The sequence below is a fragment of the Anas acuta genome, chromosome 1 (assembly GCF_963932015.1).
Source record: "Anas acuta chromosome 1, bAnaAcu1.1, whole genome shotgun sequence".
NCBI classification, from domain to species: domain Eukaryota; kingdom Metazoa; phylum Chordata; class Aves; order Anseriformes; family Anatidae; genus Anas; species Anas acuta.
Window position 1 is genome coordinate 198,290,906 of NC_088979.1, and position 16,931 is coordinate 198,307,836.

At 43.7% G+C, this 16,931-nt stretch overlaps 1 protein-coding gene across 5 annotated transcripts in view; it reads right to left on the bottom strand.

Annotated features, from left to right (window-relative positions):
• The window catches only part of CAMK1D (calcium/calmodulin dependent protein kinase ID), a 218,574-nt gene that overhangs the window by 7,704 nt on the left and 193,939 nt on the right, over nucleotides 1-16,931 (bottom strand). For all 5 annotated transcript variants that reach the window (XM_068670026.1, XM_068670029.1, XM_068670028.1 and 2 more), the window contains exons 7-10: nucleotides 15,077-15,189; nucleotides 12,979-13,057; nucleotides 2,958-3,045; nucleotides 2,356-2,494 (exon numbers count right to left, since the gene is read on the bottom strand). In XM_068670026.1, coding sequence (XP_068526127.1) covers nucleotides 2,356-2,494; nucleotides 2,958-3,045; nucleotides 12,979-13,057; nucleotides 15,077-15,189 — 419 coding nt within the window. The remainder of the gene's footprint in view (nucleotides 1-2,355; nucleotides 2,495-2,957; nucleotides 3,046-12,978; nucleotides 13,058-15,076; nucleotides 15,190-16,931) is intronic.

Genomic DNA, 16,931 nt, shown 5'->3' on the forward strand with positions numbered 1-16,931 from the left:
CCCGTGCTGCTGAGCGGGATCCCAGCGTGGTGACCTTGCTCTGAGAAGACGCAGGCATGGTGTGATGAGAAATACGGTTCATTTTTCCAGCCTGGTGAGTAGAGGATGGCTAAAAACTGTATTAATATATTTCAATCTAGAGTCTGGTACAGTCCCTTGAATACTCAGGATCTTTTTGATGCTTGCTGTGACTTTTGCCTACTTTCCCAAGCTTGAAGGTGATGTTTCAGCCTCAGGGATGATTGTCCTGTACCCACGCCCAGCCATATCCCATTTCCCAGCAGCATTCAGAGCTGACACCTTGGCTTCATGCTGCAATTTATGCATTACCTTAAAAACACAGAGATCTGGGTTCTGTAATCAATCTAGGCAGCCCAACCATGTCTAAACAGAATAAGCCAGGCACAGGAGACTGAAAATCAGGGCAATCCACTTGAGAAATCCCAACGGATTCACTTAGACCATCCTGACAGGAAGCATAACCCAGCCTAATGCATCGTCTCTGGCTTAATACAAGAACAGAGTTAGGATAAAGCCTGATATAAGCTCCTCTTGGGCTGGGGCTGTATTTAATTGCTCTCAGTGATGTGAAACTACTGCATTTGAAACTGTTTGGAGAGCTCATTAAATGCACTATTAATAGCATTAGGCAGGATTGCATTTTGTAATGGTGGCACAGATGTTTCGTGTAACTGGCTGCATGGATGGGATCTTTCCCATGCAAGAAATCTATCTCCAGAGGTGATGGAGAAAGAAAGAGGCAGGTCAGAGACCTCTGAGGTTTCCTTTTTCCCAACAGGAGGCATTCAGTGGGCTGTGCCTGACATGTCAGCTGCCTCTTAATGTCACACCTTGCATGTGTTTCTGGCTCTTCTCACTGGCTCTCGGGGGCTCCAGCATTTCCTAACTTTTCTCTTTAATTAATTTCTTTGCAAAAGGGAAGCTCTTCAGTATTTGTTGGCAAGCTCTTCTGTTGGACTTAACCTGGGATGCTTGGAGATGGATATTTTTCTGCCTCGTATTTCTGACATGAAAAAAAAAATCACCTCTCAACACACCTAGTTTTAACCTTCATATCCTGGTTGACTTCTCCATCACTGCAAAAACAGGGCCGGGTCCTGCACAGGGACTTGCTGGATTCTGGACTTGCTGTAGCCATTAAATAGACTGTAATCTCTTCCCACCTTTGTTGTGCACAGATATTTTTTCCATTACTATTCAGACTACTCAGTGCAATTAATTATCACCTTCTGGTATTGATCATCCATTAACTGCATGGATGGAGATGAATCACCCACCAGATGCTCTAGACCTAACTGGGGTCCGGCTCAGTCAGGAACCAAGATGAAGGTGCATTTCTCCCCTGAAATGGGTTTTCAGCCTCACTGCATTGCCAGCTCCTGGCTAAAGTGCTTTGCTGCTGGTCAGGGCTGCATTGCTCCTTTGCAGGAGGCAGATGCATACCAGGAGCACAGGGAAACTTTTTTGGCATCACCTGTAGGATTTTTCCCTGGGCATTGCAAACCAGCTGGGCACTGACAGAAGCTGCTTTTGTCAGAATTTCTTGCATGAATCACCATCAGACCTGGGATGCGAAGGGAAGGGGCTCAGCCACATCACAGGCTACTAGCTTTGTGGTGCTGCAGCTTGACATAATCTCTTCTGTAAAGTTGTAAAGTCTGTCCCTTCATTTCATGATAAAAATCTCTACCAATGGACAGAAGGGAATAAAATAAATGCTCAGAAGCCAGAGATTAAAAATAGGCTTCACTCACCCCAAGCATCTGACTCCATCGGGCAGCTTGAAAATCTCAGTGGCAGCAGGGAACAAGCAAATCAGGGGGCCAGACCCTGTGGTGCTGTGCAGAGCCTCAGCTCTGCTCAGACAAGTGACCCTCCTGTACAGGAGCTTCTTTTGGCCCAGGCTGGGATGGACTGGCAGGAGCAAGGAAAATTTAAGCAAGCCAATTTTTATGGGAAAAAAGTTTTATCACAGAACTGGAAATTTAAACATAAACATTTTGATTAAACTCTGCCAGATTTCAGCCACATACATAACTCTTTCCTGGGTTTGTCTGGGTCTTTTTCCCAATCTGTGCCCCACAAGAGGAGGATCTCCCAAAAATGCACTGAGATGAAAATTCAGTTTTTCAGTGCATAAATATTTCCAATGGAATTATTATTTTTGTTTGTTTGTTTGTTTGTTTTGTTTTGTTTTGTTTTGTTTTTGCCAGCTAAACACGAAAGCCTCAGTCCCTTTTCGGTCCTCATTTCAAACACCTGCTGGCAGCGAGGACTGCAGCCTGAGGGCAGAGAGAAAAAGCATTTCCCAAAGATTTTCTCCCCCCTACTCACAATCTTTCCGGGTGGTTGTATCAGACAGCGGCGCGGTGAGACCGAGGGTACCCGAGACGCTGGCGCTCGTGCTGTCCAGGCTGCTGCCGAGGTGTAACCGCCGCATGTGTCGCACGACTGCCGTGGCATTAAACGCTTGCTGGGGGGAAAAAATGAAAGAAAAATTAAAACGTGGAGGTGAAAGTGTAACTTCCGCCATTCCCCTGGTTACTCTAGATTGGCAGAAGTAGAGGAGTCCATCATCATCCCAACTTTTCCCTATCCCATCAGATGGGATGTGGTAGCCCAAAATCCCTTCTCATGTTGGACATATCCTTCCGTGAACCAATGCACAGGTGCCCCCATTGCTTTGTGTCCCCTGCTCTCCAACCACTGGTTCCTTAGTCCTGGCCCCATCTCTTGTCCTCATTACATTCATGTACATGATGTAGGACACTCTATAAGCAGCAAAGCCATGTAATCTAAGATGGGACCAACTATTATATCCAAAATTTTGGATAAAGCAATTTTCTATTTAAAGCATTGACATGCTGTAAGGGCTGTGCAGATGCCACAGTAGCAGAATTGTGTCCAAGCATCTTCTCTGAGGATGGGTCACTTACTCTCCATTTGCTTTTTGCAAAGTTCTTCCGGATCTGAGCACTGACAGACTCGTGGATGTTCTTGTTGAGTGCCGTATCGCCAGCAATCCTGAAACAGGCAGAGAAGGCAGGTTTTAAGACATCTTTTGCTCTCCTTGAATACCCATTCTTTGTCTCCTCAACAGATAAGTCTGGTCCACGGTGTGATTGCTCCTAGAGATGCTGAATTCATTCACATGAGGCCTCCGACTTCCCACCGCTGTCTCTGCTGGCAGCAGTGGTGGAAAATCTGGGGCAATAAAAGCAAGCGTAGATAAGGCTTGTAGATCTGGCAGCTACAAAGAGGTACGACCTTTTGTTGGTGCGTGGCTGCTTTCTGTCACCATTACAGCCCTTGATGAAAACATTGTACTTTTTTTTTTTTTTCCCTTTACATCTAAAGATTTAACATCAACAGGCTGAGACTACTTTTAGCCTCAACCATGCAGCAGCCTCCAGAGCCACTCCAACCTGTCTGATTTCTGTTTGCACTGGAGATTTTCCTGCCACCCGACAACGTACATAGCCATTCGTCTTGATTAATGTAGATTAACAGTAAAACAGATACCTGGACTCTCACTAAATTAGCACAGGCTGCACGAATAGCTTAAGCTGAACAGCACTTGACTGAGAAACTTCATTGATATTGTGCAGTTTCCTGAACAGATAGACACATTCAATTCTCTGGCAAACATAATTATTTCAAGAGTATTTTCTTGATTTTTTTTAACTCACCAAGGCACAAGATCTTTTGGAAGTGTAGGCACATCCGTGAACTAATGTTTGGCTGTGTGCTGGGGAAAATAACACTACCTGCCGCAGGCGAAGCCAAGAAGCAAAGATTGCCTCCTATCTTGTATGTGATGTTTTCAGAAATCAATTTTTTTAGCCCCAGTGTAGAAGCCTGATGTCTATTAGCAATAGCAAATGTTAAGAAATTGAAGAAATGAGACATCTGTCAGGGACAGAGCCTTCTGGTCTGGGGACTTCCAATAGCAGAACCAGAGGGTCTGGGGGACACAATGATCATCTATTTCCCCTCCCTCCCCCCAGCTTTGTCAAAATAATTTTGACAGGTATTTGCCTTATCAATCCTTAAAGATCTGCAAAAGATGGAGACTTCTCTGACAACCTATTCCGGTGCCCCGCTATCTCCCAGAAGACATGGAAACTAGTTTGTTCCCTCTGTCTTTGAAGCATCCTTTCACATATTTGAGGACTATTATCATGTCTTCCCTCCGTCTTCTCTGCTCTAGACTAAACAAACTGATTCTTTCACTGTTTCTTCATAACTCATATTTTCTAATCCTCTGATCTAGTGAGCTTCTCTGGACTTTCTCCAACTAGTCCACATCTTCCTCAGAGGGCGGTACCCAAGCCTTGCTCTTTTCCAACTAAGGCAGCAGAATGGCAGCACTGCTTTGTGTTTCTTAGAAGATGAAACTCTGCTTACATACCCCAGCCTGCTGTTTCCGTTTATGCATCCCATGAATTGGAGACATTCCTTTCATTTTGCCCAGATTGTTTTAAACTGTAACCCTGTTCTTCAAAGGACATGCCGCAATTTCTACTTTCGTGTCAGTGGCACGTTGAATTAGTGCTCTCTGGGAGCGACCAGTCTCTTCCAAACTGCTCCCCTCCTTCCTGCTGGTAGCTCTCACTCAAGAAGTGAGAGATATAAGAGACAATACTTACTCTTGGAGGGCAAATGAGGGACTAAACTTTCACTTCATGAGACAAGAGAGCCACCAATTCCAGTCAGTTGGAGCTGACCTACTCTATATTGAGTTATTCAATAGTACTGGAACCAGGAGAAGTGTGGGCAGGCAAGAGCAGGGTTCCCACTCAGGGTAGCCCACCTCCAACTGGGAATGGTACTTGGCTGACCACCACCACCACATAACCACCACCTAAAGTAAATAAAAGAACAGGTGCCATGAACAGAACAGGGCTCCCAAGTGGCACCTGATACCCTCTGTTGGGCCCCTGTCCTGCAGATGGAGAAGGTGAGGTATGATGGAGAGGAGAAATGGAAGATCTTCAGATCTTCCTCTCAAGAGAACTCCTGATCACCTCTCACTGATAGCAAGGCAAGTTGGCCTGGATTTCCCACTGGGTCCAGGCAGCTCTAAGTTTGCTGAGGCAGCATCTACTTTAAGCTTTGTGGTCACTACTCACATAGGGAATACAGCCAGGCCCATCACAGTCCCTGATGGATCCCATACAATATATACTCATGAATAGACATGGAGCCCAGCTGCCTTCGCACCCTTCATACAGTGCATTTTCTGTATTTCTCAGTCATGGAACCATCATATGAGGTGGTTTCTACAGCTTTACCAAAGGCCTGCATGACCCATCTGATGTAACAGAATATCCATGACTGCCTGCAGGTCACTTCTGTGAGCCAGCAGCTTGAGAAGGCTCTAGCAGCATTGCCTGTACAGCTCTCTGTCTTAGGTGCACAAGTGCATGAAGATCTGTGTGCACTCCTTGCACACTGCTCAGCCTTTTGGTGCACATGGGCCCTAGCAAATTTTCCTGATGGGAATGCCAGCTGCTAGTCAGAGTCACTCCAAAATGTCACGAGCACTCTGTTACATCCAAGGACACCTCCTCGGTGTAGGCACGTGCCCTCAGCATGTACCAGCTGGGAGCACTGCCTGTCATAGTACAGATCTGTGGAAGAAAACTAAATTTTTTAGCCAGGCACTTCATGTGTGGACAACTACAAGCCAAACGATCTGTTCACTAACTGATCAAAATGACAGAGCTGCAGAGAGAAGATTACTTACATTTGCAAGGCACATTTTTCCTCCCAAGCTAATGAAGCATTTTGCTTTATGAACAAGCTTGTTACCAAGCTGTGTAAGCACAGATCACATTTCCCACTTGTCAAATTTTATTCTGGAAACATGGGCAGAACAAGGTCCTGGGGTATGCTACCCTTGCCAGGTCTCCCAGAAGATCTTTCCCATCAGTCTCCAGAAGGACTCACAAGTGCATTTTTGCTATATGAAACTTTTCATCAGGCATGCAGCTCAAATACAGACTATATATATTATATATATTGAGTTTAGGAATCATATTCTAAAATGACGGTGGTTTCAGTAAGAAACGGCTGGTTCCAATAGCACACAAACTGTCTCCTACCACCACTAACTCTGTGTTGATGACATAGTTCTGGTAATCCTGAAAAAATAGCCTTGGTATTTGGATGTTTCCCAAATAAGAATAGTCCTTGTCTACTTCACCAAGGGGTTGACAGACACCCTGTGAAGACCTGAAATGCTACACAGGTGGGGACCAACCAACGTCTAAGGTCTCTTCAGCAGCATTAGCACCTTGCAGATGCAAGTTTTTAATCAGAACAAAATAAGAGCACTGCTGGGGCTGGTTTAGCTCAGCAGGAGATGTTCAAACACGTGCTGGAATGCTGAACGGTGTGGCCCAAAACATAGCCCCAGCTGCCAAAGCTTGCTGTGGGATTGCTCTCCAAGCCGCCTCTGAAGAATTATCCTGTTAACAGCACAACGCTGTAACATGAGGACTGTGCATTTATACTGTACTTTGCACTTGGAGGATCTTCAATCTTATAAATCTTATAAAATACTCACAGTGTTATAGTGCTTAGAGTATAGTTTTACTTCTAGGAACCCAGAAGAAAAGTTAGTACTCATTCTCTGGCACGTTTTGCTGGAGATGCGGTGGCTTAAGTACTGAGGTGAAAGAGATGGAAGTTAGCAGGTAGAAGTCATATCTTTTACACAATCAACTGGTAGAGTTTGAAAAGTCAGATGAGCTTTTGGGCACACAAATTCACCCTGAGGTGGGGATCATGAGCATCATCACATCTGTACTAAATCTGTTTAATCATGAAACTCAGTTACCATGCTGAGAAGTTGACGCATGAGATCTACTAGAGATATTGGTTTTAGGGCATGTTATAATCTCCCTTCCACTTTTCTCTAACTCTCCATATCTAGAAGATATAAGCCGTCTTGCTTTTTCTTTTAGGACAGAAACAGCTTAGCATTTTTTCTTCTTCCTCCCTCCCCTGCACATATCATTCTGCTACAGGAATCTGCTCCACTTGCCTTGAGAAACAGCCATCTTCTCTTTCAGAGATAAGCAAACTGATGCATATCTACTCAAACCCTGAGCAATAGTTTTTAACTTTGCAGTTCACTTTGATGTTAACTGTGTCAGCACTGAGGTTTCATTGTTTCTACCAACTATACATGTTGGCCCACTAAAAGATTTTACTTCTACCTACCACACACTTATACAAAAACAAAATTAAATAAATCTGAACAATCAGAAGCAACCTATTATCATGCTGACCATCACCCAGGACTGAGCAAGGACTCACGACCCTAACTGGGACCTGACTTTTCTCTAGGGGACCCTGTTCTGCAGCTACATCCTGACTGCTCTTTGGGGAACTTTGTGCTGAAGCTGGTCTTACATCAAGTCACAAATATATGAGTGCCTCAACACAAAGAATCAGCTACCAAGGTCCATGATCTGAATACTGTCCATCACAAATACTTCCACTGAAGCTAATAAGGACTCTGCTCATGAATAACCATAAAAATATGGTCCTGTACAAGAGAGGAATGTAATCTAATGATCAGTTATTATTTCAAACTTATGTTAGCTTTTTTTTTTTTTTTGGTTCCAAGCTATCACAGCAATTTATCTAGATATAGCACTTCTAAGCTTTGAAAGGAACATCCAACAAAGACGAAAACAGTAAGTTTCCTTTTAGATGGTTCTTTGTTAGCATACTGCAAGCATATGTCTGTTGCACGCCGCGTCCTCCCTGCCCATGATGGCAAGCAGAGTCTTTCATCTTGCATTATTTTCTGACCCTTCATACTCACTGAAGGCAGCCAACTCAAACGCCGTGCTGGCCAAGCAGTGCTTGGAAATACTCTTGAGTATGATGACAGGAAGCGTGGAGTTAACTGGAATGGATAAGGCTGAAGGATCACAACTCTTCTATACATGCACGCACACACACATATATGCACAGATACACACATGCATGTGTATAAATATACACACACGCATACGGTATCAGTGGTGCTCCAAAATAAATAGAGTGTGGGGATGAACTCGACAAGGGTTTGATTTAATGTTGTAAACATCAGCAGTTCCCTTCAGAGAGCCCTTTTCGCACTTCAAACAACATTGTCTGAGAACTGAGCTCTTTGTAAACCATGTCCTTTCCCTGGGTGGAAATTATTATCTGGCTCGTGCTCTCTGGCACATAATAAACACACAGGGTCATGGTCACAATTTGCAGGGGTTCGATCCTTGCCAAAGCTTTGCGATTCCTGACGTAGGTGGGGATGGATGTCGGCACGTCCCAAGTATCCGCTCTCCCTCCCCATGAGCAGTGGGGAAGGTGAAGGCCACGCTTGTATCCACTACCACAGGTGTCACAACAACTTAGGTGCCACAACCTCCTTCCCTCCAGTTATGCAGTTAATATAAGGAGGCGATACATATAACACCCTTCAATTTCCACATCCCCAGTTGTCTGCAATGCTGTAACCAGCAGCAGCACACTGCTCTAAATCCTATTTAAGGTCACTTGGGAAATGCGTGACAAAGCAAATAAGTTCACAGCACATCTTCCAGCTCCCACTTCAGCTTCTTAACTGCTGGACCTTCTCCTCTCCCTATGAGGAGTCTTTTCTTTCCCTCTGGGCCAAGGCTGAATTTGGGGCCAGCCCCGGGGCACACAGAACCCAGCTTGACCTGATGGGGAGCACAGTGTGGTCCTACAGCTGGAAAAAACAGATCCGTGGATTTCTGCTGCTCGCCCTTAATCACTGCAGCCTGAGCTGCTGCCTTAAACAGGATGTGGGTTTTGACATGGCAATATATTTAATAAACTTAATTGCTGTCATTAATATGAGCTCGGGAAACATTAAAATGTATCAAGCTGCAGCAAAATTACCCCGCTCTTTTGGTACCTTCATTTTCCACGTCCTTTTCGAAAAGTCACAATGGAACAATGAAATAGAACATTGCACCTTTGCAACACATCATAAACAGTGCAAACTTCGGCGAAAGATATGCTATAAAACAAATCACTTTTCCAATGGAAAGCATAAGTCATCTGTATATTAAACTGGAGAAATCTGTATAAATGCACAGATTGTGCAGGCTGCGGTGTAATCATTATACCAACAAGCCTTACATATTGTACTGTTTCTGCTACCATACTTCACTGCAATTATTAGCCTCCTTTTCTGCCAGCTCCAAGTTTAACATACTGTCCTCCTGCCAAGGCCATTTGATTATAAATAGCAAAACATCACGTAAATGCAGGCATGTGGGGAGCAGATACAGCACAGAAAAGTGGGCCATTAGGAAGAAGTATTTACTTTTTTTAGGGTCTGATCCTGTACAAACATTTAGTCATGTGAATAGCTGGCTATTCTTGAGCATTTTCCTGAAATTCCAGGAGATTATTAACCTTCAAGGCACAAATGCAATATCTTGCAAGATCTGGTTCTTGGAAACCTTATCAATTTACTTGTTTGAGTAACTAAAATCAGTGGAATATTTTGGAATCCGTTTGATTTTCACAAATGTTATACATTGAAGCAAAAAAAATATCTCATGACCAGGTTGCCAATTTATGTATAGATATATATTTTTATCGCATTTAGATTATATCTATGTGTTTAGAAGTATTCATGATTTGACATATTTCTTCCTAATTTATGGCTGATCCCAAAGATCTGGCACTGCAGGAAAAGTTTTATACAGGAGGAAGTAAAAGGGGAAAGGTAGAAATTGTCACTACATGGAGCCACCTCCTCATTTATGCTTCTCTGTCTGATCATCTCCTCCAACCAAGCCAGGAGACTTATCCACTTACACTAATTTTGATCACATGTAGAAGATAACACAACGCAAACACTATAGAAGGTGAGGCTGCAGCAGGGAGGTATGCTGAAAAATATGTGTTCAGACAAAAAGATGGGATAGGATGTCCCCATTATAATAGTCACTGTAGCCTCTCTGTTGGCTAAACACTTGCACCCTTGTCCCCAACTGCTATGACACTAAATATAGCCACAAGACAGAGGAACTCAAGCCTAGACTTGCTGGAAGCTTATATCCAGGCTGAGGGAAGGACACAGTTGACCACTGAGAAGAACCATCAAGCTCTCCACCTCCTCCTCCGCATTGGAAGGGGAGGGAAGTATGCCATTGCAACAGATATAATGGCTAAAAAGAGAAAAGGAACAGTAAAAACCTCATTATTTCCTGGCATAAGCAATCCGGGTGGAAAATGCTTCTTGAGCAATGGTTTGGCAAAATGAGGTCTCACCACTAACTCTGAAATAACAGATGATATCTGGGAGAGCAGCCTCGATGATCCAAAAAGGCAATCGAGCAGTGTTTATCACTACAGGATCCAGACCCTCCAAGAATCACAGCACCTCTCTCCAGAGAGGTCCAAAACAGCGACATTTATGTTACAGGAAGATTTTCAAGAGCCAGGAGGAAGGAGGCATTGAGACCTCTGCTCAGGAGCACACTGGGAAGGACAAAGGCAGATTCGAAGCCATTTTTCTGGATACGCTCATGCATTGCTTTCACTGCACAACCCTCCTTCTGCTCTTTAATCCACTGACACGTACTGCCTTCGCCGCCTGCTGTGCTCTGCAGATCATGTGGGAGAGAGGTGGATTTGGGAATTTTGCAGGCAGCCCTGTAAATGAACCACTGCCTTGCAAAGTCAGACTGGCAGAAAAAGACCCCGGCCACAGAAATGGGGGAAATCCCTTTTTGGAGGGGGGTTTCTTCAACGGAAGATTGAATTCTGTAGAAAATACCAAACATTATGGAGCAGCCTGTGAGTTTCCATTGGCTGTGGGCCATTAAAAAAAAAAGAAAAGAAAAAAAGAATGAAAACTCTTTTTATCATTTTGTTCCTTTAGGAGGGCCCAGAAGCTGCGTGTGTTACAAGTGCCACGTTTCTTTGTTGCACTCCAGCAACCAACACAGATGTAGCGGGGCCAAGAGCTGGATGCTTACACTTTGTGTATCTTGGATATGGGGCTTCGGAAAATCTGCCTCTCAGTTATACAAATGGTCACCTCATTCCCTGCTGGGATTTGCCTTCCCATTATTTATTCTGTATTTCTAATACTGACTTTTGTAACTTGTTTAATTTCCTGAGGCTCAGGTCAGTATCATTTAGAAATGCTTTTTTTTTTTTCCTCTCACCAAAGTCAGATTTCATTTCCCAGATTTCTTTTTTTGTCACACTTATTGATGGGAAACACGGTTATTGATGGGGCACTGGAAAAAGGGCAGACCCAGGTCTTGACTTTCCCTCATCTCTCATTTGCATTGATGCCAGCCAATAACCCTGCTGACCCAGCTAATAACCATCTGTAAAATCTTTCTCATTGTCATTACATGGAAAATGAAAAGCAACAACTTTGATTTTCTCGATGATTTACATTTCTTTCTACATCCGAAACTGTTCCTAGAACTGTTTTGATTCTAAAGGGTGACCCTCAATCTTATCTTCAGCATAATTTGTAGTACAGCATCTGGCAGTCAGACGTTGGTACCTCACTCCCACCGTGAAGAAGTCAGTGCCATCATACTGTCCTACTTCTGTAGTTGTAACTTTCTGCCTCCTTCATGAGTGCAAAACCATTAGTTAATGATGAGGGAAATTCATCACCCTGCATATTCATAAAATATCATCAGCAAGTGAGCCAAAAATGGTATTTTTTCCTCTGTAAAAACCTTTGAACGGATTTACCATCCACGTTGTCCCAGGACTGAGAGCAGCAGTGGGATGAGGCAAACCAGCTGGGGTCAGGGAGAGGAGCATAAACACCTTGAAGCCAAAACTACCCAGAAAAACACCAATAACTTCTCTGCCTGTGCTTTTCCTAGTAGGCATTTTACACTCAGCTGCACTATGTGAGGTTAATCACTGGGCTCAGACTGCATCACCAGGACGTTTTTAAGGCCCATCAAGCTGTTTAGCTAGTTATGACACTGGCTCAGTGGCTTTCCTGAGGGGCTAGAGACACTCAGGAAAAACCTCTGTTCCCTGAGAAATGCACAGCCTAATGCTCTTATCCAGCTAACACTCCAGAAATTGCAAAAGGAAATGGTATTTGTGGTAATTGTGATGACATAAAAGCACAGTCTAATGCATACCTGGGGTGAAAATACCATCATCGACTCCTTTCTTTTGCAGCTACTGTAACTACCAAAGATAGTCTTGCCTCATATGTAATGATCCCTGACAAAAGACTTGTGTCTAAAGCCCATTTTTGGGTGCAACTGGCAGTGTGGGGTGATGCTAAGGGAGTTGGTCAAAAGGCCTTGAGCCATTCCTGTTTCAGTTACATGATCTCTGGGTAATGTTGGTCAAGTCATCTATGTGCAAAGGCATATAAAGCACTTAATGGAGGGCTAAACTACGAATACAGCCAGACCAGGCACTTTTCTGTAGTCACTGCAGAGAAGCAGCATTGTTAGACTAATTCAGTCTCAGCTTATCCCTCTCTTAGTGTTTTCTGCCTCTTCCATTCAACAAGGCAGGGTAAACAGCACGCCAAACCCGACCTTTGCTGCAAGCATGAGGTGAAGAGGTAGGCTACCATCTGTGAAGCACAGAGGAGAATTTTCTACCTCCTAACGTGCTCTTAGGTGCTTTGCTGTTACCTTGACAAAGACCTCATGAGCAGGTTGATACCCAGCTTTCTGCACACCTGCACAATCTGACCATTTGCCTTCAACCCCAAATGTGCTTTCTGGGCTCAGTCATTTCAGTGTATCCCACCGCTGCACTACAGTCAACATAATGCAGCCCTTCACTGAAATATTGCACAGATACTCAACAGGTTGATGCACGAGATTAAAGTCCATCACGTTTTTCCAGGAAAACCTGGAGGAAAACGTTCACTGTCCCAAGGGTTTCACAGCAGTGACTGTTGCTTACCAAGGGTGTCGTGCTGCTTGCTCACAGGTGTATCTTTTATTAGGGTCCTTCTCCATCAAATTCCGAATGAAGTCTTTAGCTATAAAAATAAATAAATAAATAAAATCTTTTAAAACAATAAGTTTAATACTGAGTTCTGCAATATAGCCAGACCTACACTTAAGTTTCCTATTTACATACAACAGCAACCATAGCTCCCCATAGGTATGGAACATGTTGCTCAGATAATACAAAGATTGATGTCTGAACTAGTAAACAAAACTGTCAGGGAATGCTCACAGATGATGGAAAGCCATCATCTACCTTCTTGACCTCCTCTTAAAATTGCCTTCAAGACCACCTAGCTCCTTCCCAAGCATCTTTTGGGAATAAGCATGGCCCACTTACCATCAGCAGGATGCTCCCTTGCTCTGAAGGCAAAAGGAGATTTAACAGAGGGACCAGACCACCAAGTGCCACCAGTACCAGAAAATGGTCCTAGTTCATTTGTCATTTATTGGTATACACATAACCAAAGTGACTTAGGACCAAATTTAAGGAATTTAATGTGGCAGATAGAAGCCTAAGGCCTCTACTCCTGCAGGTACGCTTAGGAGTAGGGTGAATAATTTGGAGTCAGAAGAATTTGATCCTGCCAGCTTCTAGCTCCCTGGTCAGCCAAGTGCTTCTGAGCACCTTAGTGGTCTGAATATGGCCATACCTGTTGGAGATGCCGGTAAATTGAGAGGGAAAGGCAAGGAGAAGGTCAGAAACTGCAGCAAGAGGAGCATTTCATGGCTCATTCCAAGCAACCACACACGTGGGCAGTGAAGAGGACATGTTGTGTATTTAAAAACCAGTTACCGAGGGAAAGGGACTCCCTTGGGCATGAGGTAGTGTGTTTTTAATTGACTCTAGGATGGAGGGAAGGGAGATCACAGCATGGCATGTATCCAGTAGTTTCATGAGAGAACAGCTGAAGGAGCAACAGCAAAGCCATATATAGCAGGAAAATCTTTGTGCTGCTGTAGGTGATGGACTTTCTCTCCCAAAATGCAAAGGAGTCTGCCAGCAGACCTTCATATTTGCTCAGAAAACTCTTACAGGCTTAAAAAAACCTCTCATCACATGCATTTTAAAGCAATCTCTCCCAACTATATCTGGACTGCAGATGTAAGCAGCATGAAATGTTGTTCTATGAGGAGAGAGCAGGATATGTCATAGGATCAGAGAATATCCCAAATTGTAAGGGACCCACAAGGATCATCTTTAAAATAAAACACTTCTTTAATGTCTCACCTAAATAATCGGTATTACTAAGGAAAACAAAAACAAAAACAAAAACAAAAACAAAAACAAAAACAAACAAACAAACAAACAAAAAATGTATTTCCAGGATATTTTTGTATCATATTTTTTTCCTATTATTCATTTCTCCTTCTGCATGAAATGGCAGATGTTTCTCCAGGTTGGATAGAGCAAGGACACCAAGCTTGTGTGACCTCCTGGAGGCCACAGCCCATCAGTGGTACGCACGGGATGCAATGCTGGCAAACCTCTGCAGGTACAGACAGGTGCTATGGGTTAAACGGCTTCTCTGCTGGGTGGGGAACTGGGGGAGCACATGGGCAGCTACCTGGATCCAGCCACATGGACAGTACTCCCAGTTTCCAAATCTGCCTACCGTCCTCATTTGGAAGCCATTAATTTTTTGCATTTGTCTTTGCTGTACACACTGCAGACTCACTCTGGACCTGCGGCACAGTTTTAGTAACAGAGCTGGACTCCTTTCTCTATTCTTAGTGACACGTAAAACACCTGCATTTTATTTGGATGTGATGGAGATATTGAACTGCTTTGTCTTTCTGGGACAGCCTTCTGCTATCTTCTTCTGTCCCAGCTACATTTTAGTGCTTTGTATGTGACTGGATGAAATGGTACTTAATTTGCTCTCCCACAAAGATAACTTTCTGTAACTATTTAGCTAAAAGAAATGCCCATTCCCAATGATTTTTAGTTAAAAGGAGCTCCACACACGATTGAGGGCACATATGGAGAACACCTACGAAAGGTACAGCTGCATACATGCCTGGTTGTGGCAAATAAATGAGTTTCTTACCAGACTCAGAGATGTCATCCCAATATGGAGAGTCAAATTCGTACTCCGCCTTGAGGATCTGCTCGAAGAGTTTGGAGTCATTTTCATCGTAGAAAGGGGGATAGCCACAGAGCCTAATGCAGAACAAGAGAAGAGGCAAGTGACACTTGGACCCATCTCTGCCAAGAAAGTGAGAAAGGGGTATGGAGGAGAAGTTCTCTTATTTAGGACTTGTCCCATTAAGTTTTCAATCAGGGAAGGGCTATTAGTTCAGGAACATGTAAAAACACTTCTGAAGATTGGCACTGTCCATGACAAAGAAGAATTCTGCACAGCAACCTGGTGCAGCTGATCCTACAGTGACCCACAGATACTCTGACTTCCCTCTGTATGTTTTTGGGTGCATAGAGGAAGAATTGTTTTAAAATACGGGCATGATCCTTTCCATCCTCTCCCCTACATGTGGTAAGAGGAGCTTTCATGGGGTACAAAACCAGCAGAGCCTTCCTGGGCTGGGTGCAGCTCTGCTGTTACACTGGGAGAATCTCTCCCTTTCTTTCACTTCTGCAAGCTATTTTGCTGTCCTCTTCAAACTGCCTAAGGATAACAACATCCTTGCCCAGGTCTTCAGTGTTTATAACCAGACAGCCAAGCCCCAGGACAAGCAGGACATTGAATGTTATGTGAACAGTTTGAACTAAAGCAGTGAGGAAGCACCTCGCAGTGCTGCAGACAGCAGGACATCCCCTCTGCTGAGGCACGGCTCCTCCAGCCCTGCAGATGCTGTGTACAGGAGCACTACCTCCAGCATTGCACAGAGCAAAAACAGCTTCAAAGCCTGTGTGTCAGAGACCCCTCTCATCCAGCAGATGCTGTGTGCAATAGTCTGTCCCTCTCTGAGCGGACTTATCAGCAAAGATATCCCTTCTTCAGGTTTTAACGTTGCAAAGTGCCAGATTGACTTCTGAGGCTGGTTTTAGCCAACCCATCCTGCTCACAGTTACCCAGACCTTTTTTGTGTCTGTGTCTTAATTTCTTCTTAATTTCTTCTCTTACCTCAAGCCTATGGTGTAAATCATTTTTTCCACATGCTTCCTTGATAATTAAATGATTTTTTTTCCTACATTTTCTTAAACCCTAGACCAATCAATCTCAATAAAGTATTTAACTGGGCAGAGTCTGCTCTTATAAACAGACTGAAGATCTAGCTGAAACACCACACTGCAGCAACAACAGAGCAAGGGGGGGGGGAAACTGTAAGAAATGAAATACTCAAGTTATTTATAACCCTAAGCCAGTCGGCTGCCCTGGAGGTTATTTGAACCAACTCAACACTTGAGGGTGAAAGGAGCAGTGTTTTGTTAGCTCTGAAGAGTCAGTGTGCATGATAAATAATTTAAATGCAGAGTGAGATTTTGATCTGCGTCAGATCCATATTGACCTGGAAGAACTCTGCTGAAATTTGCAGCATTGTAATGAAACCCCTGCGCTTCAACCGAATAAGACATCTCTTTATCTTTCGAAGCAGATGAGTCAGTCCTCATTTGTGTCCCACTGGATGACTGCCATTATCAAAAGCAAGTAAGATAACCTCGTGCCAGACAAGCATTTACACTTGGAGCAAGACTGCATATCTACTTGATGGGCACATGCCTGTGTATGGGGCAGCAATTCCTGTACAAGACCCATGGTGGAAATGGCACATAGGAAGGGCCATTAAAAATGGTGGTTTTAAATAAAAATCCCAAAAGCCACTCTCCATCTGGATAACACACACAAATATAATAATAACCTGGTAACTGAATGCAGAAACTGGATACAGCTTCACAGATATCTTTGAAGAACATTTGTATATCATGCTTTAATCTAATAAATC